Source organism: Melospiza georgiana, chromosome 1, assembly GCF_028018845.1.
Source record: "Melospiza georgiana isolate bMelGeo1 chromosome 1, bMelGeo1.pri, whole genome shotgun sequence".
NCBI classification, from domain to species: domain Eukaryota; kingdom Metazoa; phylum Chordata; class Aves; order Passeriformes; family Passerellidae; genus Melospiza; species Melospiza georgiana.
The window spans coordinates 119,842,276-119,866,894 of record NC_080430.1 but is presented as its reverse complement, the minus strand read 5'-3'; the positions used below and the strand labels follow the sequence as shown (position 1 = coordinate 119,866,894).

The 24,619-nt window shown below is 41.0% G+C and overlaps 1 protein-coding gene across 2 annotated transcripts in view; it reads left to right on the top strand.

The window, feature by feature from the left end:
- ARMC1 (armadillo repeat containing 1) overlaps window positions 1-2,374 on the top strand; it is a 33,913-nt gene extending 31,539 nt beyond the window's left edge. For both annotated transcript variants that reach the window (XM_058039427.1, XM_058039435.1), the window contains exon 7: window positions 93-2,374. In XM_058039427.1, coding sequence (XP_057895410.1) covers window positions 93-284 — 192 coding nt within the window. In that variant the 3' untranslated portion in view covers window positions 285-2,374. The remainder of the gene's footprint in view (window positions 1-92) is intronic.
- Window positions 2,375-24,619: the final 22,245 nt, after the last annotated feature.

Sequence of the window (24,619 nt, the reverse complement as noted above, 5' to 3'; positions counted from 1 at the left end):
ATGTATTATGTGTATTATAAACATGTATATTATAACTTTGATTCATTCTTTTACAACATCTGACACCATTTTAATCTGTTGTGTTTTACCAGATGCTAGTTCCCTTCCAAGATACTCCAGTGGAAGTAGAGCAGAACACAGATCTACCTGAGTATTTGCCAGAAGATGAGAGCCCTACTAAGGAGCAGGACAAAGCAGTGTCTCGTGTTGGGTCACACCCAGAAGGTGCAGCAAGTTGGCTCAGCACAGCAGCAAACTTTCTATCAAGATCTTTCTACTGGTGACTTGTGTTTGGTGTTGAAAGACTGTGTGAATGAACCAACAAGGGGGCCAGTTTTCCATTGGTGTGGTGAACTGCCAAGTGCAATTTGCAATAAATCATCGCGAAAATTTTAGATTAAGCAAACGTATGCTGCATTTTACATTTTATTGGACATTAAGCCTGATAGGGCAGGGGTCAAAGGACAGAGGCCTCCAATCAAATTGTTCCTTCATTAGTTTTTCATGTAGATTTTATTGCTTCACTTTTTAAAAATGGGTCCACTCTTATATACCAAATCTTTGCGCTATACCTTTAGAGCTTTAAGTTAAGTTTGACTTCACATGAAACACATGGTAGAGAGAATCCATTCAACTTGTCTCAGGGCCTCTGTGAAAGAAAATCTTAATAGCTCCAGTTCTACATTGAATGAAACTCCCTTTCAATTTCTACATCCCTTTGGACTAACATTGTTTTGTTCAATTTTCTAGATTTTGACTCCAGAGAAAAATACAGTCTGCCTCTTTTTTTGGCCTTTGTTTTTGCCAGCTGTGTTCACAGCATGAGCATGAGGATCCCCTTTTGCTGTTAAAACTAGAATCACTACAGACTTGAAGTGTGTAACCCTTTTATGTATATTGATTTTTTTTTTCCCAGCCTGCCCTTAACTATTGGAGTGCTTAAGATAAGAAAAAAGGGACTGAAAAAACACAAATATGTATACATACATTGTACAGTAAATAAACTAGAACATATTTGTAATGATGGGTGTGACTGACTTATATATATACATATATATAACTAATAAATACCACTGACTGCTGTTTAGGCTAGCTGGGAAGACTAGCAGAAAAAGCTGTGGTCTAATGTAGTGATGACCCCTTGCAGCTCTGCCTGCAGAAAATAGAGGAATGTAGACTATATTTGATTAAGAAATGGTGTTTACTGTTAGGAAATATTTAATGGTAACTAAAACTTTAAACTTGAAGTATAAAGCAGGACAGAATGCCTCTTTTGCCACAGTGCCACACTCGTAAATTTTGACTCTTTTTTTTTTTTTGTTTGTTTCCCCCTAACAATCTTGATATGCAATTGCTGTTTCCTCCTAATGTCTTTCATGAGACTGCCATGAAAATACATCAGCTTGGCTTTAAAAACATATGCAAACAATTGGCTTTGCCCTGTAACTTACAGACAGTATAAGTCTAAAGATGTCTTAGCAATTCCTGTGAGCAGAAGTGATAATAAAAGCAAAACTTCTGTAGGTAGAGAATAACATATATCTGAGCTGTTAGTAAACACTGTGCCTGAGAGGATTCAATACACAGTGCTTGAAAGCTGCAGTGCCCCTGCTTTGTTGCACCAGAGAAATACAGCTGAGAACTTTGAAACATGTTATAAACGTTGTTATATAGTGCTTTTTTGTGGTAATGTATTTGCTATAATATGAATCATATTTACCACTTGGAGACTCAGAAAAGAAATTTAATGCATCAAAGTTATTCTGCTGTGCCTATGCACAAGGAATAAAGAAAAAAAACCCCACAGCCTGTCATAGTACTACAGAAATGCTGAGGATATGATAATGTAAAATAATAATAATAATGATAATAATGCAGGTCAGAGTTCACCCACCCAGGTTAATTTTCATTCTAAGGAAAAAAAAGAAACCCAAAATCTTGTTGGCAGACTAGATGTCTCATGTTTTTTAATATATCTAGTTTATTTTTGATTCAGGTTTACACGCACAGATTGAAAATACAGGCTTTTCAGGGCATGTATTGCTTTAAATATGTAATGCTCTTCATATTGCTGTCTAGAATGTTACAGTACCAAATGTGTTTGAAAAGTCCTCTGTTCTATAGCCATGAATGCAGAGTTTTGTTTTTCTGCATTAACATCTGTTTGCATTTGCATTACTGCACATCTATTTACTAAAAGACTACACTCTTTGGATATTAATGGTTCAATACCAGTAGGTATTACAGTTCGTTTGTGCATTCGGTCTGTAGGTGTGCTTTTATGACAGTATTGCAGCTCTTGTAGAACAGTTTAAGGCATCTGTAAAAGTTTTTGAAATACATTGTAAAATAATAAAGGATAATATAACTAAAAGTGTGACTGGTGCCCTTTTTAAATGTCTGAAGAAAATCTGGTGCCTTCTTAAATGTTTTGCCATTCTTTTAAGCTGCTTGTGGTTTTAGAAGTGTATTAATCTTCAGTTTGACAGTGAGGAATGCAAATGTCCAGTTTTAGTGACTCCTTTGCTGTATGTCACAGCAGGTCTTTTGTATGTGTGTAGAACATGCTTACATTTCAAAGTTTTCTGTAAAAAGTAGGTAAGCAGATGATTCTTGACAATATTATTTCAAATTGATCCTTAGGGGCCTTTTTTGGACATTAGCTTTTTTTAATAACTGATGCTATGTAGGTCATATTTCATTAGGGAAATTAAGAAAAATCAACACTTCTGGAGAAATTGCTTTGATAAAACTGGGGGGAGGGGGGAAAGTCATAACACAGGCTCATTAATTTTATGCTTTTACTTTTTCAGAGGTCAGATGAAGAATAAGAAAACCCTTTTGCTCTGACCTAGGGATATGACAAAAAAAAATTACTGCAAAATTAGAGGCTTCTAAAAACAAGCTGAACTGGGAGATGTGGCATTGGTATCGCATTGCCAAGTTGCAAAGTACTCAGTTGCCAAGGAAGTTACTGCTTACATCTTGGTGGAAGTTCCTGAATTGTCCTAGGGTTATCTCTGTACAGCATAATGGAATAATCACTACCATGTTTCCTCATAATAAGAGTAAATGCTGATGGGATAGGTAGAGGCAAAATAGAGGCTCCTAGCTGTGCCTCTGTGTGCAGCTGTCAAAGCACTGTAAGCATTCTGCAGTACAGTGAAATAAATTATACTCTGGCTTTCCCACTCCAAATCACCTATGGCTTATTCTGTACAAAAATAGCTGATGTGGCTGAGTTTAGCCACAGGCCGTGTATGCTGGTGAGGGGGGTCCTGTGTGGGGCTGATTTGGAAGAAAACATTGACTACCTAGGCAGATGCAAAGTGGCAGGTGTGAAGTACTCCTGTAACTGCCTGCTATGTAAAATAAAATGTGGGTGCGCTTTTTTTGCCTCTGACAACGTTCTAGCTGTCAACTAGCAGAGTTTAAAAACACACCTAATAAAAATTAGCAGCACCACTCCTTCCCATATCCCTTTGGTAGAATCCTGGATCATACAGTCTTTCCTGGTTTTTTTGTCTGTACCTAATTATTCAGAGTTCCTAAAATGTTAGCAACCTCTGTCTGGTAAAATTAAGGGTTGAAAACAGATAGAGATGAGAATAAGGTCTCAACCCATCTCTGATGCTGATTGTAATTCTTCAGGAAAAGTTGAAAGCACATGATTTGGCAAAAGGGAGTGAGTGGAGGGGTGACTGGAGACTTCTTCAGTGAGGTACAGCATCTAATTAGCCCCAGGGGTGACTGCCTGTTGAGACTGCTCTAAAGCTTAGTATAAAGCTATTAGAAAAAGAAATTGTTCTATTTGTAGTTTACAGAGGGCAGGCAGTGGTCTTTGTTTAGCCTGCATTGCAGATTTTAAATAGGGTTGAAAAAAGCTCATTTAAATTTGCAGTACTTTGCATGTATATAGAGAGCACATGGAGAGCCAGTCTACCTCTGTGAGCTGACACATGTGCCACATCAGAATTATATTAAGTTTCTTCAAGTTACTGTTCATTTATGTGCATGCTGCACTATGCAAGTGATGGCAAGAGTTAGAGCTTCCTCTGTGGAATAAATTAAGATCCCTTAAAGCAGTTAAAGTCTCAAGATACAAACACATCTCAGAGGAGATGCATACTGTTAACAGATTTTTGTACCAGTTGTCATGGTAGAAGTTTTTTATTATGTTAGGATCCAAAGGCTGCTATGTGGATCAAGTTCCCAGCAGCTCTCTCTCTTTGTGGCTACCAAGATACAGAACTTGGTAGCTAAATTATTTCTGCAGTGTTTAATACTTGCCCAGTGGCTACAGTTCAGATTGATCAGCCAGTGCTGCTTGTGCTACTCTATTGTTTCTAAGGAGCTGAATAAAATCACAAGTGAAACCAAACTTCTTACGTCAAAAGCACTTCTGTGCCAGCAGTGCATGGCACTGTGTCTGACTGGCATAACAAGGGTCTTTTAAGTAGCTGTTAGAGAAATCTGAATGCCACAAGCCCACCATATGACAGGAGTGTTGTTTTCATTTCCTATCAGAGCACTGAGTTAAGTTTAAATACAGAAAGTAAGGGGGTACTGTTTGAGGTAACAGTTTGCTGTTTCATATCTCTTCTCTCTGAGATCCTTCAGGCTCATGGCATGCTAACCCACTGGTGTAGGGAATTGCTGTGTCAGCTTCTCCGTGGGAGCTGCCCCTCTGGATGTTTCCTGGTGAAGGGAGGGCGAGATCCCTCGTGAGCCCAAGGTGAGCTAGCAGGGAGCAAGTGGCACACTGTTTGCACCTAAGATCCCACAGACACGTGAACATACGTAACACAAGGTCTTTAAAAAAGGGTTTTTCTACTGACCTCATTTTACAGACTGCACAACAGAATCTGTTTACCCAAATTGCTCAGGAATCCTGGGAAGTGCAAAATTTTGTGAGCTGTCTCGGATTCTGAGTTCATGCTTCACTTCATAAATAAACTGAAACACTTCCTTTTTTAAGAGAGACCTTTGCACTGTCAACTTCTCTGGGCTGGAGTAGGAAAGTCAAACCTGTCACAAGCAACTCTCCTTATTGAGTTACACATTTGCTGCATCAGGATGTTGACAGGCATGGTCAAAAGCCAATTTTCATCTCAAAATATTTCTTACTGATTCGTTGAAGTTCTAGGTAGCAAAGAACTTTTGGTAACAAATACCTTTTTAAGCTTTTTTAAAAATGAGCTGTCTTCGCATATATTGTATTTCAAAAGCTATGCACAACATGATCTATTTCAGCAGAGTTAAACACCACCCTGACCATGGTATTTGTGCTCTTTCCAGCAATTAATGTTATTAATTGGTTTTATTCTTTAACATTTCTCTAAGGATAAGCGTTAGACTCCCCATATACACAGTATTATATATCTTATACAAATGCAGTGTTTCTTTTTAATTATTTCTCAAGAGCATGTTTTGGTTCAACTCCCTTCCTGCCCCTGTGTATAGCACAGGTAGAAAATGACAGCACACCATTGTCCCTTTTGTGGTGTGACCTTTTGCCTGTGCTTCCTTCACTGGGCAAGTATCCATGGTGTATTGTTTTGTATTTAACTTTAAAGGGTAGGCAGATGATCCAGCACCGGCAGTCCTGGTTTTGGGAAGGCTGGGAGGGAGTGGAAGGAAGCTGGAAGGCAATTCACGGGCAGAGACTTTGCATCTGCAAATGGCTGCTCCTCCTGGCCAGAGGAACAGCACCAGTTTAGCTTTACACGAGTCTGTGTAAAGGTGAGGATTTAATATGCATTACTGCAAGATTAATTTTTTTTCTGAATAAAAACTTAAACTGCCATAATGGATTTTTGATTGTAAATCCCTATATTATTCGTATGGAAGTCCCACATTCAATATTGACAATGCCATTGAGGTTCATCATCTTGGTATAAAACTAGAAGCTTTTATGTTGTCCTTGGATTTCATGGCTTTACCTCCTTTGCTACAACAAATATGTGCTGTAATGTTTTAGCAAATAACCATTATTGTTTATACACTGTAATTCAGTGGGATGTAGTAAATGGCATATTTTAAGGAGTCTATTTCTTTGCATATAAAATACCTGTAAAGCTTACTGAAGGTGAAGAGTGGCTACTACTTAGCTCTCAATTGTTGGCTACATTACTGAAACAATGAAGATATATCACCCACTATAATAGGGAAATAGCAGCCATTTAACAGAGGTGAGCATTAACTCTGTCATTTAGGCTGCTGAAGCAATCTTATTGTTGTAGTCAATGTAGCTGCTTTTGTTTCTCCATATGTGTAGATGTTCTGGTGTATAAAATGCATTGGTGTTTGTAACAGTAAATTACAAAGGACACTCTTGCTCTTTAAATGAAGTTATATCTGAACCTTACAACAGGCTAAACAAATATAAAGTAAATAATGACTGGTTTTTGAAACCTTTTTCACTATAGCTTCAACAATAAATATAGTTATAGCTTCAACAATAAAAATTCTCTGCCATTCTGCAAAATTTTGTTCTAAAAAAAAGTAAATAGATTTTTGGATATAAGCCTTCACTGTGAAAACAGCTTCTTGATACATAATTTCACAGTGATGATTATCAAATAGGTGTGTGTTACCCTCTTCAAAGCTAGGAATCTGTAAATAAAAGCTGGCAGTAGCTAGTTCTTTACCTGGAATGTCTCAGAGGTCATGCCCTCTCTAATATTATGTTTGTAATTTATATTTGTGGTACTGGCTAAAGACGTGAAGAATGTCATATTGTGCTGTTTTCCTTTTTCTTCAGCCTTCTACCCACATCACCCCTAGTATAATGAACCTGATGTAGGTAAAGCTAAATAGTCAGTTGCAATTCAATGTATCAAGGGTTTACGATTTTATTATGAAATTATAATTATTATTATTAGGGTAAAGCACAAAAAATAACTTTAGAAATTTAAAACATGCTTTTTTGAGGCACTGTTCATAATATACATAGGGAAGCAGGATGCAGACCTGTCTGTAGCATGGATGGATATCTGGTTAACTACAGTGAGAGCTACACCTGACTATTATTTGTGAAGACCCTGAATGTGTAAGAGTTTCCTGCATCATTTAAATTAATTGAGTAGGAGGAAGAGAAAAAAAAAAACCTAATGCCACAAAATGAAGAAAAAGCTTGAATGTAGCCCAGCCCTTCCTGGTCCTTCTCTGTCCCTCATCCCAACACCACTACACTGCAGCAGGGTCTGTAAACAGAGATGGGGGGAGGAGCAGACCCTCTGCTCATGTGAGACTGGCAATGAGTGGAAGAAGTTGTCATTCCCATTAGCTCTGAGATACTTCAATATTCCAGTAGTGGTAGCTCATAAAGACCCAAATTATGAAACTGAGCTTCTATCTTTAGAAACCCCTTTTTGACCAGACAAAATATCAGTGCTCTAGGGCCAGTGTTTCTTCTGCAAGGTCAATGCCATGCTATTTTGGCTAAACAACAGTATAGTTGTCTGTATTTCTGGCTTGTGGGACAGTCTGCCACCATCAGGGAATAGAGAAAGGGTGGTCTTTAAATAAATCTCCTTTTGGGGAGCTGTAAGGATACTTAAGTTTAGCCTTTATCTATGTGCTGTGTGCCCGCCTCTAAAGAGACGTGTTCTTAAATGCCATTCCTTCCTTCAGGATAGGGACATCCAAACCCAAAATGCCTCTCTGAATCCTGAACCCTGAGCCAGCTCTCGGCTGCTGAGTGACGGGTTTAGGATCACCCAAATGAATTGTAAGAGGTACCCAGCAAACTTCCAATATGTGGTCCCAGTGACTACATCCCATCTCGAGTACCCACCTACTCCTAGGCTGAAACGGCAGCTGGCATCAGCTACTCAACCAATCCAATTTACTTTCAATCACACCATTACTACAACCTCCCTCCTCCATCTGTGTAAACATATGTCTTTGTTAAACACCACCATTTGTACAGGATAAAAATTGTCAATGCTGACAAAAATGCCCCCACATAACGCTGTTGTGATTGCAATGTTGTCCTTAAGCTGATTTTAAAGAAGTCTGTGAGCTGATCAACATCTTCCACTGCTATTAGTGGGAAACTTTCTTTGATAGGAATAAATAATGTAATAATGTTTTTATTTCATCTGTGGGAGATGTGTTCTCACTTTCCTAAGACAAAACTCTTATAAGCCACTTATTATCAGTAGCAGTTTGCAGTGCCACTGTAATACCCCAAAGCAATGGCTGTTCCAGGAATAGTTTTTTCTAATAATAGTGTCTTGGCAAGAACATATTTCCTTCATACTTTTCTGAGGCTGGCCCTTAAATCTGGCAGGCAAAAGTTGAAAATCTGAAGAAAGTTACTGGTGATTGCTCCTTGTATCAGCTTTTATGACATAACCAGAACTGGCCTCCATAAAGGAGTTTTTCCTTTTTTCCATAGCAGAGGGCAGTATACTACTAGGACTGTCCTACAAGGAAACTGAATTCCAGCATAACCAAGGGCCTCCACTCTCTAAACCCAAGAATTACGAAATATGAATATTATAAAACAATAAAAAGTGGATGAGGGTATCTGTTTACACAAAGAAAGTTTCTGTGTGAGACATGAGAAGGCAAAACAAGAACCAAATTTGTCTCCTGCCAAGGGGAGAGCTGTTTAACAAACTGGACACCCACCAAAATTGTTCAGTGCTCTTTGCTGGGCCATCCTGCAAAATGCTGGCTTGACTAGCATGAAACAGGGAAATTGGTTTGGGTTCTGTGACCTGAGCTTCTAGCTCTTCAGGACTTTGACTCCAGACACTTAAAATTAACAGTTCCCTTCATAGAAAAAAGTAAATGGGATGTCGGGAGTTCCATTCTTGGTGCAGTGTCTAACAGCACAGAGTGTGAGATCCTTAAGCAAGTAAGTATTTTAATTTTGTACAAACCTCCTTCTTTTAGTGCACACTTTGTTCCTTGTTTTTGCTCTGATTACAATACTTTTGTTGTCATCATCATTGTAGTCTTTCATCCTTTCAGTCCTTATAATACTAAATATGGAAATTTAGTTCCCACCAGAAACTGGATTGAAATTCCCCTAGGATTCAAACCAAATCATTTTGTTTCTTGTTTGGGTATGCTAGAGTGCAGTTCCGTGCTTTTCCCCCATCATTTCTGCAGCTGTGAGGATTAGGGATGCTTGTTTTAAACAAAAATTGAGATTTTGTGGAATTCCTTTCCTTACAAATTGGGGTTTTGCATCAAAAAAACAAAACAGAAAGTTGAAAGTTTTTCACCCTTACTTTGCTAATTCCTCACTGGCCTCAGCTTCATCCTGCTGTTTCATGCAATCCATTCCTGCTTTCCTGGCTTGGTGGTTTTGAAACGTTCAGAGTCTTTTGGATTGTTTGTGTTTTGCTTTGTTTTCTTTTGCCTGTTTTGATTGCCATAACTTTGCATCGCACTTTTCAACCAGGTAAAGCAGGATAACAGACTGAGAATTTCTGCTCCTTTGGGATTTGGTAAAGTGAAATACTTGAAACAAGTCAGAGAGATTTGACTGAGCAGCACTGGGCCAAGATACAATGGGGCTGTCAGTAAATCTCACCCCACACATATTATAAAATCACAAAAATTCTCTCTGGGATGTGAAGATTATGAAGAGAAGCTGTATCACCTCGCCTCCTATATGATTCTTGTATAAATGAAAATGTGGGATATCAGGAAACTCCTTTATTCTCTGTTTGAAGTATTAGTCTCTCCTCCTGCCATGAGTCTGGGTGGCTGCCTGTGCAACCCACTAGTGCAGGCAGGAAGGACTCATGGATTCTACACCACCAGCTCTTGGTAGCTGGTGCTCTGTCCTTACTCCCCAAGCTGCTACTTAGTGATTGATGACTGTGTAAATGTTATGAAAATTCTGAAGAGGCACTTAAAGGGAAGTTCTGATGTCAGGGGAAAACCCTCCCCAGCTCCTCCTCTTGCAGCCTGTGGACCTGCAGCACTGGCTTGGCTGATGCTTCATCTCCATCTCATTGACCACACTAAACCTCCTGCGTGAAGGGGCAATGGGAAGGAGGGACTGGCTGACTCCCCACAGAAACAGATGTTTGCAGCAACACCTAAAGTTAACTGAGCCTTTAGAGTCCAAAGTCCTAAAAGGTCTGCATGGCCATGCTGGTTTCCTGCTGCGTGGGAAGAGACTTTAGGAAGAAGCTCCACTTGTACCGTGTCTCAGGTGTTTGCCCATCTGTTGGCTGCTGCTGCCTCTGCCCATTCCCATTACTTGTGGACCTGTGTCAAATGCAGGAGTTGCATCCTGGGTCTCAGCAGTGCCACCGGGGGCTGCTCCCCTTGGCTGGCAGCTGATGCTGCCAGCTCTGAGACATTCTGCCATCCTGTTGAAACCACTTTTGCACATATTAAGCAAGATGGCAAGCTAGTAAATCACAGAATCACAGGTTGGAAAAGACCTCTGAGATCAGAGCCTAACCTGTGACCAAACACCACCTTGTCAACCAGACCATGGCCAAGTGCCACATCCAGTCTGTCCTTAAACACCTCCAGGAACGGTGACTCCAGCACCTCCCTGGGCAGCCCATTCCAATATCTAATCATTCTCTTTCTGAAGAATTTCTTCCTAATGTCTAACCAGAAGCTCCCCTAGTGCAGCTTACGACTGTGACCTCTCATGCTCTCTGCCTGCCTGCAACAAGAGGCTGAACCCCTCCCCTGGCTATAACTTTCTTTCGGGGAGCTGGAGAAAGCAATAAGGTCACCCTTGTGCCTCCTTTTTCCCAGGCTAAATACTCCCAGCTTCCTCAGCCCCTCTAGACCCTTCACCAGCTCCGTTTCTCCTCTCCGGCCCCGCTCCCGCCCCCGTGTCCCTCCCACCCGAGCTGCGGTCCCGGCGGTCGCGCACCTGTTGCGGTTCTGCCGGGCTGTGCCGGGGCGGTGCCGGGGCGGTGCCGGGCGGTTCTGCCGGGGCAGTACCGGGCTGTGCCGGGGCAGTACCGGGCGGTGCCGGGCGGTGCCGGGGCAGTGCCGGGCTATGCCGGGGCAGTACCGGGCTGTGCCGGGGCGGTGCCGGGGCAGTACCGGGCTGTGCCGGGCGGTTCTGCCGGGGCAGTACCGGGCTGTGCCGGGCGGTGCCGGGCGGTGCCGGGCGGTGCCGGGTGCGCAGCGGGGCGGCAGCACTAGATGGCAGCATGGACGTGCCGATGGCCGGGAGGCGGCAGGGAGCGGGAGCGGGAACGGGGAGCGAGGGAGGGAGGAAGGGAAGGAGACAGGGAGCGAGAGAGCGGGCAGCCCGCCCGGGGATGCTGGCACAGCGCGCCCCGCTGGGCTCCTTCCCCGCTGGGGTGCGAGGCTGAACATGTCTGACCGTCTTTGACTCCTCTGGATTTTTTATTTGTTTGTTTGTTTGTTTTAATGCATTCTCTCACTTTTCTGCCGAACTTCGTGTGGTTTTCATAGATGGAGCACTACACTTTCTTTGTTCTCATATGGATCTCACAGTTATGTTTCTTCAATTTTTTATTTTGTTGGGGTTTGTTTGGGTTTTTTTTACAAAACACCCCCGGAAATGAGTTTTGTCTCTAAATAAAGACCTGTTTATTTTTTACAATTAATTTATTCATAACTGCATATAAAGCGCTACAGACGATCTTAATGACCCATGAAATGGAATGGATAGTGGGTTTTGTGTGTCTGTGTGTAAATATCTGCAGATTTATGCTCTGTGTGCCACCTGCTTGAGTGACAGAAGTCCTGAGCTGATCTACCTGACAGCAGTGCAAGTACAGGATAACTTAATCCTAGTTTCATCCCAAATGTAACACAAATCAGGATTCAGCCCAAGTTCTTTGCAAACAAATTCCCCCTTCTAGGTCCATGCTTTGATTCCAAAGCAAGGGACACTCCTTTTGGTTCAGCCTCCAGACCCATGCTTGAGCCAGGCCCCAGGAATGGCCAAGGAGTTTGTAACTTTGTAGGTTTAGTTTGCAGGAGCAGTGGTCAGCTCTCAGACCTGCCCAGCACATGGCAGAGGCTGCTGTAACTGGTTTTCACCCAATGCCCCATCACTGTTGTCACTTCTTGCTGACTTTAAAGTACAGGAATGTGAGCAGTGCCTCTCTTCTTCAGCTGTTTTGGTGTTTCTCATGGTGATACCTGTTAGAAGAACGTCCATCTAAATAATCTAAATGAAGAATTAGTGAGATGCACAAAAATTGTTTCCTGGAAGTGGCTAAGGTTCTGTCTGTGTGTGTTTATTTTTCTTTTGGACTGTGTTGTGCTCATTGGGAGCAGGGATGGCAGCCTGGCTCCTCCTTTCCTAGGGAGAGCTCATTGCCCTGCAAGGATGGTGCTGGCACCACGAGAGCCTCCTGGCTGCTGTGCCTGTGGGCTTGTGGGTTCACACCCTTCCATGGGTGTGTGGGAGGTTGAGTGAGGCAAAGGAGAGGTGTGTACCCTTTAGCTATGCTGGGATATGTAAAGTTAACCCCAGGTTACTGCAGCCAAAATTTGAGCTCCACGTTTCTTCTTTAGAAAGCGATGCCCTTCCACTCTGTTTTGTTTAGCTTCTGAAAAATAGAGGAACTAACTGTGAAATTACAGGAAATTAGTGTCACTGTTATGGAGACAATCAGTACAGAAGGGAAACAAAAAGGAATTTTAATTTAGAACCTGGAAGATCTTTTTCACAATGCCATGTAGGCACTTTTATCCCAAAGGACAGAAAGCAGACACAAATATTTTTTTCTGTTGTAGGGCCTTTTAAAATGTATTTCTGGAAGATCAGTTGACTTGGTGGGTATGGATACATGTATGTGTAGGAGAGAGAAATGTTGTGTGTACTCATTGAAAAGGCTCTTTTTGTTACCTGACTGTTTCTGAATAGACAACAATCTGTTTATAGACTTCCTCCTGCCCCCCACACTGCATATTCATTATCATACCCTACATTAAATATAAGTACAACTTCATAAAATTGCTGCAGGTGCAGAGGCTTTGATATTCTAGCAGTGAAATAAACAGGGCACATGGTCATTTCCCTCATGGGACCTTTCCAAGAGAAGTCAGCTTGGTCTGTGGCCACAGCTGCTGGCCAAGAAGACCTGCCCACAGAAATTTCAGGAATAGCTTTGTATTATGGTCCTGTCTGACCTTGTGTCAGGCTCTGGTTGTAAGTGCAGCTGAAGATGTTGGTGTAAAGTTCACTGATGTTTGTGTCATGATTACATTCCCTTCTCAGGTCTCTAGGCTATTTCCTTGAAAAGAGTCTGACATATTAGTAAAATGGACTGCTTAAAACTTGGAGTCCCATCAGTGAAATAAAAAATAGGGATTGAATAATGCCATTTAAAAGTGGATGATGATATCAGTATTCCATAGAGAGAGAGAAGCAATAAATGAAAGTTGTGGGTGTTACTGACTATGCTACCAAATATTTTCATACCAATTAAAATGTAGTGCCACTAGAGATGTTTTCTTCATAATATGAGACAGAAGTACAAATACTGACTCAGAGAATGACAGTGGGGAAATGAGCTTGTGCCACAACAGATGTATAACAGGAGAGAGGCACATATAGCAGAGTGATTCAGGAAAAAAAGGCACAGGATTGCTTGTTATGGAAATGACAGAATTTGAGGTTTCTGTTCTGGGGACAGAAAAGAGAACTTTTCCTGACAGTCAGTCAGAAATGAGAATTCACTCTAGGCCTTTAGAAATGTTCCAAATGGCAAGGCCCCATGGCAAGCCTAGCTGGTTGTGATCCTGTGACTTAGGCTGAGTGCAAAACTTGAGGTTTTTTTACCTTTTCATAGCAAGTCAAACATAGTTGTTAAATGAAAACCTCCCAGTTTAGTCTGAGATATTTTGTCCATAATGAGGTTTGCAGTTTGAACTCCAGGCTTTGAAAGTCTCCTGTGACTTTTGTTCATACAGTATGGACATAATCAAAAGGAAATTTGGGGAGTCTGAATTCAATTGAGCTTCAATTGGACATGTTTCCAAGGTGCACTCATAGAGGAAAAAATATGCCCATGTCAGCCTCTGTGTTGTCCTCTTCACAGCAAACATTCAACAGTTCAGTGCACAAAGACTATTAGTTCTTTGTTTTTGCCTCTTGCTGTCTTGCTAGTGAGATGAAGAAGCAACAGTGGGAACTGGAAACAGGAACAAGCTTGTGAATAGAGGCATTTTGTGAATCCAGAAGCAAAATGAGCATGCTTTCATTAATATTTTAGCAAAACTGGATTCTTTCCCCAATTAAAATAATTCTATAAAATATCACAGATCCAACATCTGCTGGATCTTCATAAGTTTAATTGTTACAGTTAGATTTAATGCAATTTTAGTGGCAACACATAAAACTGAAGTAAAGAGGGTGATTTTTCTACAAATACCTTTGTGCAATAGAAACTTGTGCCCATTTCCTGATGGTCTTTATGATACTGCTTTAGGGTTAACTCTTATTGCTTCTCTGTCTCCAGGTAGAAAAGCTCTTTGCTGTGGACAGTAATTTTTGTTTGGTGATCCCAGCTCCCTGCTGTACCTGTGTGACTTAGGGAAGTCATCCAGTGTTTCACCCTGTAGCTCTAAGCAGGGCAAGTGAAGGCATCAGGTTTTCCCCCTGGGGGGGTTAATGACAGCGTTCCAGGCTGGATGTAGCTGCAGAGGGAGTTGGGTGCCCTGTGCCATCTCAGCTGTGCTACACACACCAAAGAGGTGGAGGGCAACGCCCCTTGCAGCAGTGATCCCATTAAGGCCACACATACCAAAATGAGCACATGCTTGCACAGCTGTGCAGAACCTCAATATCCATTCCTCAGACTTGTGCCTGAGGGTTTATTAAAGGTTAATCTACAACTTTTTTTGTTTCTTCCTCAAATCCCTGCTAATTGGATCAGGCGACTCCTAATCTTCTTTCCAATTGATCCTTGAGATGATTAGACACACTAGATACTTCTAGAGACTAATCTTTTTAAGAGACTGCAACACTAGCAACCTCCATAGGAAATATTCCTCCCTTTATTATCCTAAATGGCTATTCAGTGTCTAACAGGGACAAGCTCATGATGATCTTGGCACTGAGGAGCAGGAATTCCATGGGTGTGACTGTGTACCCTTCATGTTGTGAGCAGGGGAAAAGGAGGATGATCACACAGCTCTTCAGTCAGATATGTGACAGTGTCTCCCTCTTTTTTTATCACTCATGTCTTCCTCACACCGAAAATTCCAGAAATAGTGCTTTTATGATATTTTTGTGAGTTAAGGTAAAAGAGAGGGGCTGATATGTGGAGATCCAGACCAAACCAAGGTGTCATGAGAAGTCAGGGAGAAAGGGAGATGAGTAGCTACCAGTGGGTTGCTGAAGGAGGCAAAGTTGGTGGATCAGGATGCCTTAAATAGTGTTAAAGATGACAGGATGATGTGAAGTAACTCTCAAATCCCAGCATTACTAAGTTCAGGAATGCTTGGTTAACTTAATGTACCGTCAGCTGCAACCTGGAGAAAGAGGAGCTCACTAGTTGCTGTGAATTCTCTAGACATGCCTAATTTCACTATCAGGATCAACTGTTTTGTCATGGTTTCCTCTTACTTAGAAAAGCTTGTGAGGTTAAAGGGTGCTACTTATAGAGCATCAAAGTAAATACGTTGAAAAAAAGTCAAATATTGCCAAAAATAGGGACAGGAAGTTCAGTCTTCTGGAGCTGTGCAGTAGTGGTATACAAAGAAATGTCAGAAAGGACAAAAGGTGGTGCTTTAATGCATTTATGTTCAATGCACCACAATCCAGCTGCATATCTGCAACCATTAAAATACACAAACACCTTAAAATAATGTGGAATCAAAAGAATTCCTAACTGATTTTGCACCTGGGAGATGAGGAGATGCCTGAAATGGAGCATGGGATATAACCATACAATTTTTACTCCTTTTGCTAACTTTGTGCCTGGATGAAAGAGATCCTCAGAGTACCAGAGTCTCATTAACTGCTTGCTGATAAGCTGTCCTACTGCTTGCTTCTCATTCGGCTGGGAGACAATTCATTTCCCACTGCTTGGCTTGAAATGCTGAACAGTTGAGCTTATTAATTTTTATCAATATACCACCAGTGGCCTGAAGACCCTTTCTCCTCAGGCCACTCTTCTCTTTTTAGAGCCTTGACAAATGCTGCCGCTGTGGTTTGCACAGCCACACACCACAGGGTCAGAGGTCTTGGGCTCACATAGGGACAGGATTTTAATAAACACGGAAAGCAAGGCTAGGCTGTCAGTAGGTGGTGTGCCAGCATGGAGCTGAGTAAGTCATAACACAAGCAAAACTCTTTAAGTTTAGACTCTTCACTACCCTTTGCAAAAGCAGAAATAGAACCAATACCGTGGTTGACAGGCTAGACCATGGAAATCTGCTGTATGCACGTGCACATGGGGTTCCTAGCGTAGTAATCCAGGCCTGATCTGCACAGTAAAGGCTTTCCTGCAGCACACACAGATCTCATAGCTGTGCCTCTAATAGGTAGAGTGTTGGACCACTTGGTTGAAGAGTCCTGTGTATGTGTCATAATCACATAAGTTAAATTCAGCTAGCTGCTTGTAGAGCTGTCAGCCTGAATGCTCTTGAAATTAAGCTTTCACGGTTTGCCATCTGGGTCCTGTATGAAGGCAGAAATGTTTCCCATCTCTAGTACCATGTATTAAGAGACAAAAATTGAAGTTTTCTATACACCTGCCAAGCCCACATCTTGGTACCAATTATGGTTGAGAGTTTTCTTGGAAAAGCATCCATATTACAAAAATGAATCTTTTTGATAGTGTATTGGATGCATTTAGTTTAGTAGTTTATGTTATGTGTGACTGGAATTGCACGCTTGCCTTCATAACTGCAGTCAAGCTTTGATCTCTTTACTCAGTCCTCATTCCCACAAGAATCCCACTCTCCTGTGTGGCTGAAGTGGTTGGTTCTGTCCTGCTCAGCCCTGGTGGGGCACAGCTGGAGTGCTGTGTCCAGTTCTGGCCTCCTCAGGACAAGGAAAACACGGAGCAGGTCCAGTGAAGGGCTACAAAGATGAATAAGGGTCTAGAGCACCTCTCTTATGACAAAAGGCTGAGGGGGCTGGGCCTGTTCAGCCTTGGGAAGAGACAGCAAAGAGAGGTCCTCATCAGTGTATACAAGTGTCTGAATGGGGAATGGATGGATCCAGGTTCTTGGTGGTGCCAAGAAATAGGACAAGAGGCAACGGGCAGAAACTGATGCACAGAAAGTTCCACTGGAATATTGGGAACCTCTATACTCTGTGGGTGACTGTACACTGGAATAGATTGCCCAGAAAAGTTGTGGAGTGTCCCTTTGCTGCCGTTATTCAAGAACCATCTGGACATAACCCTGTGCCATGTGCTCTGGGATGACCCAGCTCAAGCAGAGAGGTTGGACCAGATGGCCCACTGTGGTCCTTTTCAATCTGACCCATTCTGTGGTTCTGTGATTCAGTATTTAACCTTCCAATAATTAAGATACTTTTGTTGATGATATTTTATTCAGGACAGCTTGGCCCATAGTGGTGATTTTATGTGACCTTAAGAACAACGTAAGGCGAACTTTATGATTTTTTGATAGGAATTGTTTGCATCTGCTAAAATGATAGCATTTTTAAAGACATGAGATGATTGGCAAGTGTTTTGTTCAAATGTTAACTGTTCTTCTGCATAAGTCTCCATTTCCACCTACAGGTGAACTAACGAATAGTCCTGTGTTTGTTTTGATTGTGTCACCAACCTTTAAGTTGAGATTGCAGAGAGATAAGGTCTCTTCACAGCCCTAAGGTGAAGAGGCAGGAGGTGGCTGCAATGGAGCATGGCATAGCACCACACAATCCTGTTGATAACTGAGTGCCTAGATGAAAGAAATTCTCAGAATTTGTGTGTCATTACCACAGCTACAAAAGTTAGCTAGATAAGAGGGTGAATATAGACACCGGAGAGCAGTGGAGCAATACATTTCTGTTCCTAAGTTAGAAACACAGATTTAGCTCTGAAGGGTGAGTGGAGTGTGTGTCTTGCTTCACTCCAAGCTATCCTAGTCTCTCCTTCAGGCCTTGCAAGATGGAAGTCCTTTAGCCTTGATATAGATGGATGGGAACCAGAAAAGTGAATGGATGGTTAAAGATACACTAAAGTCCTGATTTTGGTTGTCTCATGGCTGTGATGTTTATGTAGAAGTTACATGTAAAGGCTCACATCCCTCTGTTTCAAGCAAGTTTCTAAAGATACTGAAGCCATGGTGGTTGCTGGAGTGTTGTTCATTTTATGATTGTTTATTGGAGATATTTTGATAATTCTGCAAGGGACCTCTCATTTTTAGTTAGTGAGTTTGTTTGTTTTATTGTAGGGTTTTTTGTTTGTTCGTTCTGTTTTTTAGATTAAAGCTTGATATTGCATGCCTGAACCATAGCTCTAATAAAATAATTGGTAGTATCAGCAACTGTAGTTTCATGAGAAGAGCTGCAGCTCTAGAGGTCTCTAACACATCAGTGATGGTTCTTACAGATATATTTGCATCTGTGGGAGATGCATAAGGATTTAGTTGCACATTTGTGTCTTTGCTGGTGACAGCATATGAATAAGCACTTGTCTGTTTATTAACAGAATCCTATTATAAATCTAAGAGGGAGAAAAAGCAACCAAGGCTTACATGCTTAAACTTTCTGTGCTTAGCAGCAAAGAAATATATAATCAGAAAAAGGAATCAGCTTGTGAATGAGTCCTTAATTTAAAAATAAGGCAACATCATTGCATAATTATATTTTTAATTATTTGACTAATTATTGACTAATTGACTGTAATATGTGAAGACAGTGCTAACAAATCATGGCTTTGGGAAATGTTTACTTTCAGGATCAGTATAACATGTATTTGCACAAACAGTAATGCCAAATTGAAACATCTAGAGTTCCTCAAAGCTGGATGTGGTTGGTAAAAATAGGAAGTGAATCTCAGTTGGTTTATTTAAACCTTTCTTCTGCAGCACATTCTTAAAATCAAAGCATAAGGACTGGGAGAAGTAACAGTTTTGATTTTCCAAGTGAGTATATTTTTTCAGAAATTATTAAGGTTTTTTTTCACACCCATTTTTTTCTGTATATTTTCTAGAATCCTTTGTGTAGATAATACAAAACACTGTGACACTATCCTTCATCTCTTTTCTCTAGTGAAAGATTTCGCTGGGGTTATTATCACAACTATTTTGCTATGTCCAATGAAATTAACATTGATTCCATTTGTTGAATTCATATGGAGACTGCAACTGCACTCTGCCTTATTACCAAATGAGTACAGTTTGCCCTTCAATAATTCTCTGAACTCTCAAATGCCTGGGAAATAATATGCTGGAGTGTTACCCAACTGTGACTGAAGCCCCATTTGTGCGAAGTGTGACAGTGCACGAATGATATTCCACAATAAATGTTCAAATGACATTAATCTTCCACAGAGGTTCATTGACTGGGAAGATGCCTCAAATACAAAATAAAGGCACTGTGGCTCCACTTCACATTATTTTTGAGCAGTTCCTCTGCATCTGTCCTTTGCAAATGTGCACATCAATGATTCTGTTATACACTTAAATATAACCAATGAGAAATTTGAAAAATGTAACAAATTATAGAATTTCTGCAACTGCATTAATGAAAAATTTACATTTACATTTGCTGTAGAGGAATCCTCTTGGCAGTGGTGTCATTAAGAATGTAGTGGCAGTGTAATCCACCCAATCTCAGTTTTTGAGGATGATGGTGCATAACTCATTTTGTGGTTTGGTTTCCTTCTGCCGTTTTGTATTACAGGCATTCCTCAGCTGAAAAAGGAACAGGCTCTAACCACTGTTGTTTTCTCACTTTGTGAGATCCCAGTATAGGGCAGAGAAAACATTGCTATCTAAATGGAGATTTAAACTTACATGGAGATTTAAGTTGTATGAGTCTTGGAAATGGAAGGAATCACCTTTGAGGGGTTGTGAAACTTGGTGGTAGGAGAATGGGACTGGGAAAATTGTTTATTCCACTTTCAATTCCTTCTCTTTTATTTATTTGGCTTTTGTCTCTTGGCCACATCCTCTCACGTTTTACTTCCTAGGGAACTGGAGGTAAGAAGAGCATTGCCCCTGGTGTCATGCAAGTATTTGAGAGTCAGTTATTCAATACCTGCACAATTTTGTAGTGAAATTTTCTGAAAACTGTCTTTCAGTGACCATTCTTGACTTGGAGAACATAAATTAGTGGGGAAAAAACCCAAAATTAGTGGGAAAAATGTAGACCAGTGAGGTTGTGATCCTGCAGCATAAATATCAGCCCATTTTTTCCTTCCCTGATTTCCATCATTTGTTTAGCTGAGTATCATTGAGCATTCTGTACTCTTTTGGAAGCCAAGATCCCATCTAAACTCATCAGCATCTTCAGAAGCCAGAATTCACCTTTTGTGGCTGTGATTTTGCTGGAAACAGAGAGAATAAATCCAGGTGCTGGAAAGAGCACATGCTGTTTGGTCCAACAGTCCCTTGCTCATTTGCTCAGGGCCTGAGCAGGGAAACAGCCCCTAGGGACCAGTGGAATCCCATCCTCAGGACTAAAAATTGATTTACTTTTTCATTTATCAGCAAGGAAATTGCTTTTTTTTTTGGCTGTGATGAACCAACCTTCTGACATCATGTCATAGATTAATTGCAAAAGACCAGAAGGGGCTGCTATGACCATCTAATCTGCCTTCTTGCATAACATAGACCTTTGGACTTTTGCTGAATAACTCACACTTGAAGGCCAGTGTATCCCCAAGGAAAACAGCCAATCATGATTTTATTGCCAGAGCCCACTGCAACTCTTAGCACATTTTCCAATGAAGCTTTCTGTTAACTATTTTGTGGTCTTTTCTATGTGCGATGTGGTTTTTTTTTACTTTTTTTTTAAATCAAAAGCTAATCAAGGACTTTCCTCTATGCCTCTATGCCATCCATGAGGAGGAGACTCTCTCAAGGTCATCTGCTTCCTGCTCCAGGAGGTTTGGTATTTTTCTTATGAATTGATGACAATTCCACTGAATGACAGCAACCATGAATCAGAACTCTCTGACTTCTTCTGGATGGTGCAGGCAGGTTCCCTGTCTGCTCTCTGGTGCTGTGAGTCCTGCACTGAAGTGTGTAGGGGAACAAAAAAGGACATAGTTTTAAGAATTAAGAATTAAGGTAATTCCAGGGAAATGGGATTTTGATGGGGTTGATGCCCTCAGTCTGAGGCAAAATTCAGACTTTGAGTCTCCTCTTCCTGGGTTTGGGTATCTTTGTTGTTGTGCAAAGGCAGGGAATCGCTGTGGCTGCTCTCTATCAGAAGAGTGCCTGAACTTCTGAGTCTTCTCTCAGCAGCAGTGGCATGAAACTGCACCAAGCTCCAGTGCAGATCTGCTAGGAGCCAGTGTTTCCTGCCAGGTGGAGGCAGAAAGTTCCATGTTTGGGAAACCTAGAGGACCAAGGGGAGAAAAAGACATTTAGTGACCGGAATCACTGAAATAGATTCCCCACAGACCAGGTGAGGAGCCTTTGCTCCTGAGTCATCAGGCTAGGACAAGGCATTTGATTTTCAGGTGTTGCAACCCTCAATATTAAGGGTCTGAAGGTTATCAGAATACAGTCCACGTCATCATGGGCTCCAGTGATTCTGAGGTGGGGCTGCAGCAATAGCTGTGAGATGTCTGCTAGAGCAGGACAGCTCTGGGGGCCAGATGAAGGAAGCCACAGAGCAAAAACAAAGGCAAGAGGATGTAAGAGCAGTGGCCAGGTTTGCCTGTGCAGCTGAGTCACTGCCCCTGCTGGGGCTTGTGCTTACCCGGGCTGTGGTGGCGCATCTTCTGCTTTATTTACTGGTAAGGACCATCTCTGCCCACACTCCATAGTCAGCTGTATTTGCTGCAACAAAGATTAATAAGCTACTGGGTGATGAGTAAATATTTAACAACATTTTTCTTTGCTTTGCTTTACATGTAAAATAAATATATTTGCAGAACATTCATTTTCCCTAGGTCTGGCAGCTTCCTAGAGTCTTTCACTTTTGACTTTCAGCAGATATGTTCATATGCTGTATCTAAAAGGATGGTGATGCAATCTTTATGTTTTGCACATAGCAAACATTATGTTTCATCCTCCTTTGAGAAAATCCCTTTCTGAGGTTTAAACTAAATGTGTCTCATCTTCATATTCAGTATGGCTCCACTTATGCTGCATCTTCCAAATTATGCTAACCCTTGTGTGCCTTTTTTTAGTAGGATTTTTCAAGGATTTTTCAAGTTCCATTTTGTTCACAGAAAAAATTATTGATGAAACAAAAGGCTTTCCTATTAGGGATTGAAATATTGATAACTTTATCTTAATCTTTATGTTTTAGTCTACTGCTGAATTGTTTGTTCTCAAGATTCTTTCTCCATACCTGTCTATCTTCTTCAGGAAGAAGCACATCAAAAAACCTATTCTGAATGTGGCTTGAAAAAGGCCTTTTAAGAGATATTTGTTTCAGCTTCTGAGGAAATTATTGCACAGGACTGTATTTGGCTTTGCCACTGCTAACTAGACTTTAACCTTCAGCTGTTATATTTTTTGCTTTTCTTCTTTTGAGTCTTCTTCAGCTGAATTCCGTGGTGACCTGGTGACCTGATTCCCCACAGCAGACTGGTGTTTGCCGAGATTGAAGGTATCTATAACCTTAACTGGGTCACAAGTTTAAAATTATGTCCATTGTATCTTTGTTAACTATCTCACTTTTATAAAAAGCAATTTGAAAGTGTAACATCCATCTAATAATAATAATAAAGAGGATACCAATAAATCATATTCTGTACTTGACCTGCACTAGTAACATCACCATTGTGGAGGAGATGCTTCTTATTTTTCAGAAAGAAAACAATAGTTTTGGGAGCTTGATGATTCACACTTGAATACCATTTTTCCCTTGATAATCATATTTTTTCTTAACTCTGTCATTAACAGATGAAAGCAACCTCTGTCCCCCAGATTTAATTGTATGGTGTAACTAGTTTGTAAGTTCTACTCAAACACACTGTAACTTTTATTACAGAGTCATTCCTGTTAAGTTCTGCCATTCTTATCAGTTACTTCTAGCTCTTTGTTTTCTAAATCCTGCAATTACCCTATGTAATCTTCTCAGGGTCGCCTCAGTAGGGAAAGAGTGATGTGTGTTCCTTTTTGCCCTTTGTCTCCTCACAACCCACTCAGTAAATTTTTATTTTATTTAAAATTTTTATTTTATTTTCCAGGGCGAACAAAGCAAAATAGTTGGTGCTTCAGGTCTCTTGGATAGCAAGCAAAACATCACAGAAAACTTCTTTGCACTAATGCAGGAGGAGAACAAAGCTTTTGAACAAAAGATTTAAATTCCATCTGTCATTTCCACCCACTACTAAATCTACCAAAGACTGAACTTTCATCCGACTGAGCCGAATGCAATGATATCTAACTGTGGTGCCACTGATCACTGCAGAGCATAGACCTGACTTTTCAGCTTTTGGAAACTGTTAACATAGATTTAAGTGCAGCAGAGGAGGCATGAAGCCATGAATGTTTTATTGGAGAGCTCCAGATCATCTCTCAGCAGGTGAGTCCAGGGCCATCGCTTAAAAGATTAACCTCTTATCTCCACAGCAGCAATTACAACAGGAACTGCCTTATTAGGTAAAACATATTAGATAAATTGAAACTCTAACTCTATTGATAAATTTATTCAGTAAAGCTGACCTCATGGCTCCCAGGCTACATGGAAAAATCTGTAGTCCTTGTCCTTTCATGCTGAAGGATTATCAGCCTAATGAAGAATTAGTGAGTGTCCATGTGACTTAAAGAGCATATTAAGAATGTGTCTGTTTTGCAAACATCTGTGTACCATACAATCTTGGCCATGTACCATGCAATCTTTGGGGTCTCACTTCAACAGCCAGGCTCAATAAGACATCACATGTCTCCCTTCCCTTTCCTAGGAGGAATTTGCTAAGCAATCATTCCTCTCAGGCAGCTCCTTCCAAGAGTCTTATATTATTTCTAAGCTTGATTCCATTATGCTCTGGTGTGTTGAGCAGGTACAACATTTCTGCACTAGGGAGAAAACTGAGAGGAAGGGTTGTTAATATCCAAGTTTTCAAAAGCAGAGGTGCATTTTCATGAGTTCTTTGCTCTACTCGACTCTCCTCACAACCAGTGCTCACGATTTGGCTGTACCTCCAGATAGAATCGTGTGATCACAGTGGCAATGCTGTACCTCCAGATAAAATAGTGTGATTACAGAGGCAATGCTGGGTTGATGGTTGGACTTGCTGAACTTAAAGGTCTCTTCCAACCTTGATTATTCTACAGTTCTATGATTCTATGAGTCTGGAAGTTCTCAGTGAGTCAAAGTCTATGGTGTCTCATAATGTAAAAAAAAGGTACCATGGAAAACACAGGCCAGCATGACTCAGCTTGGGAAAGGTGAAAAGTCTGCCAAAGCTGAGAACTTAAATGCTTACTACCTTTTCTACTGATGGACCTATAAGATTACATTTTCCTCTTGTCTTCAGACAAAAACAAGACAACTCTCTTTTTTTCTTTTTTTCTGTTTAGCAGGATAGACCATATTATT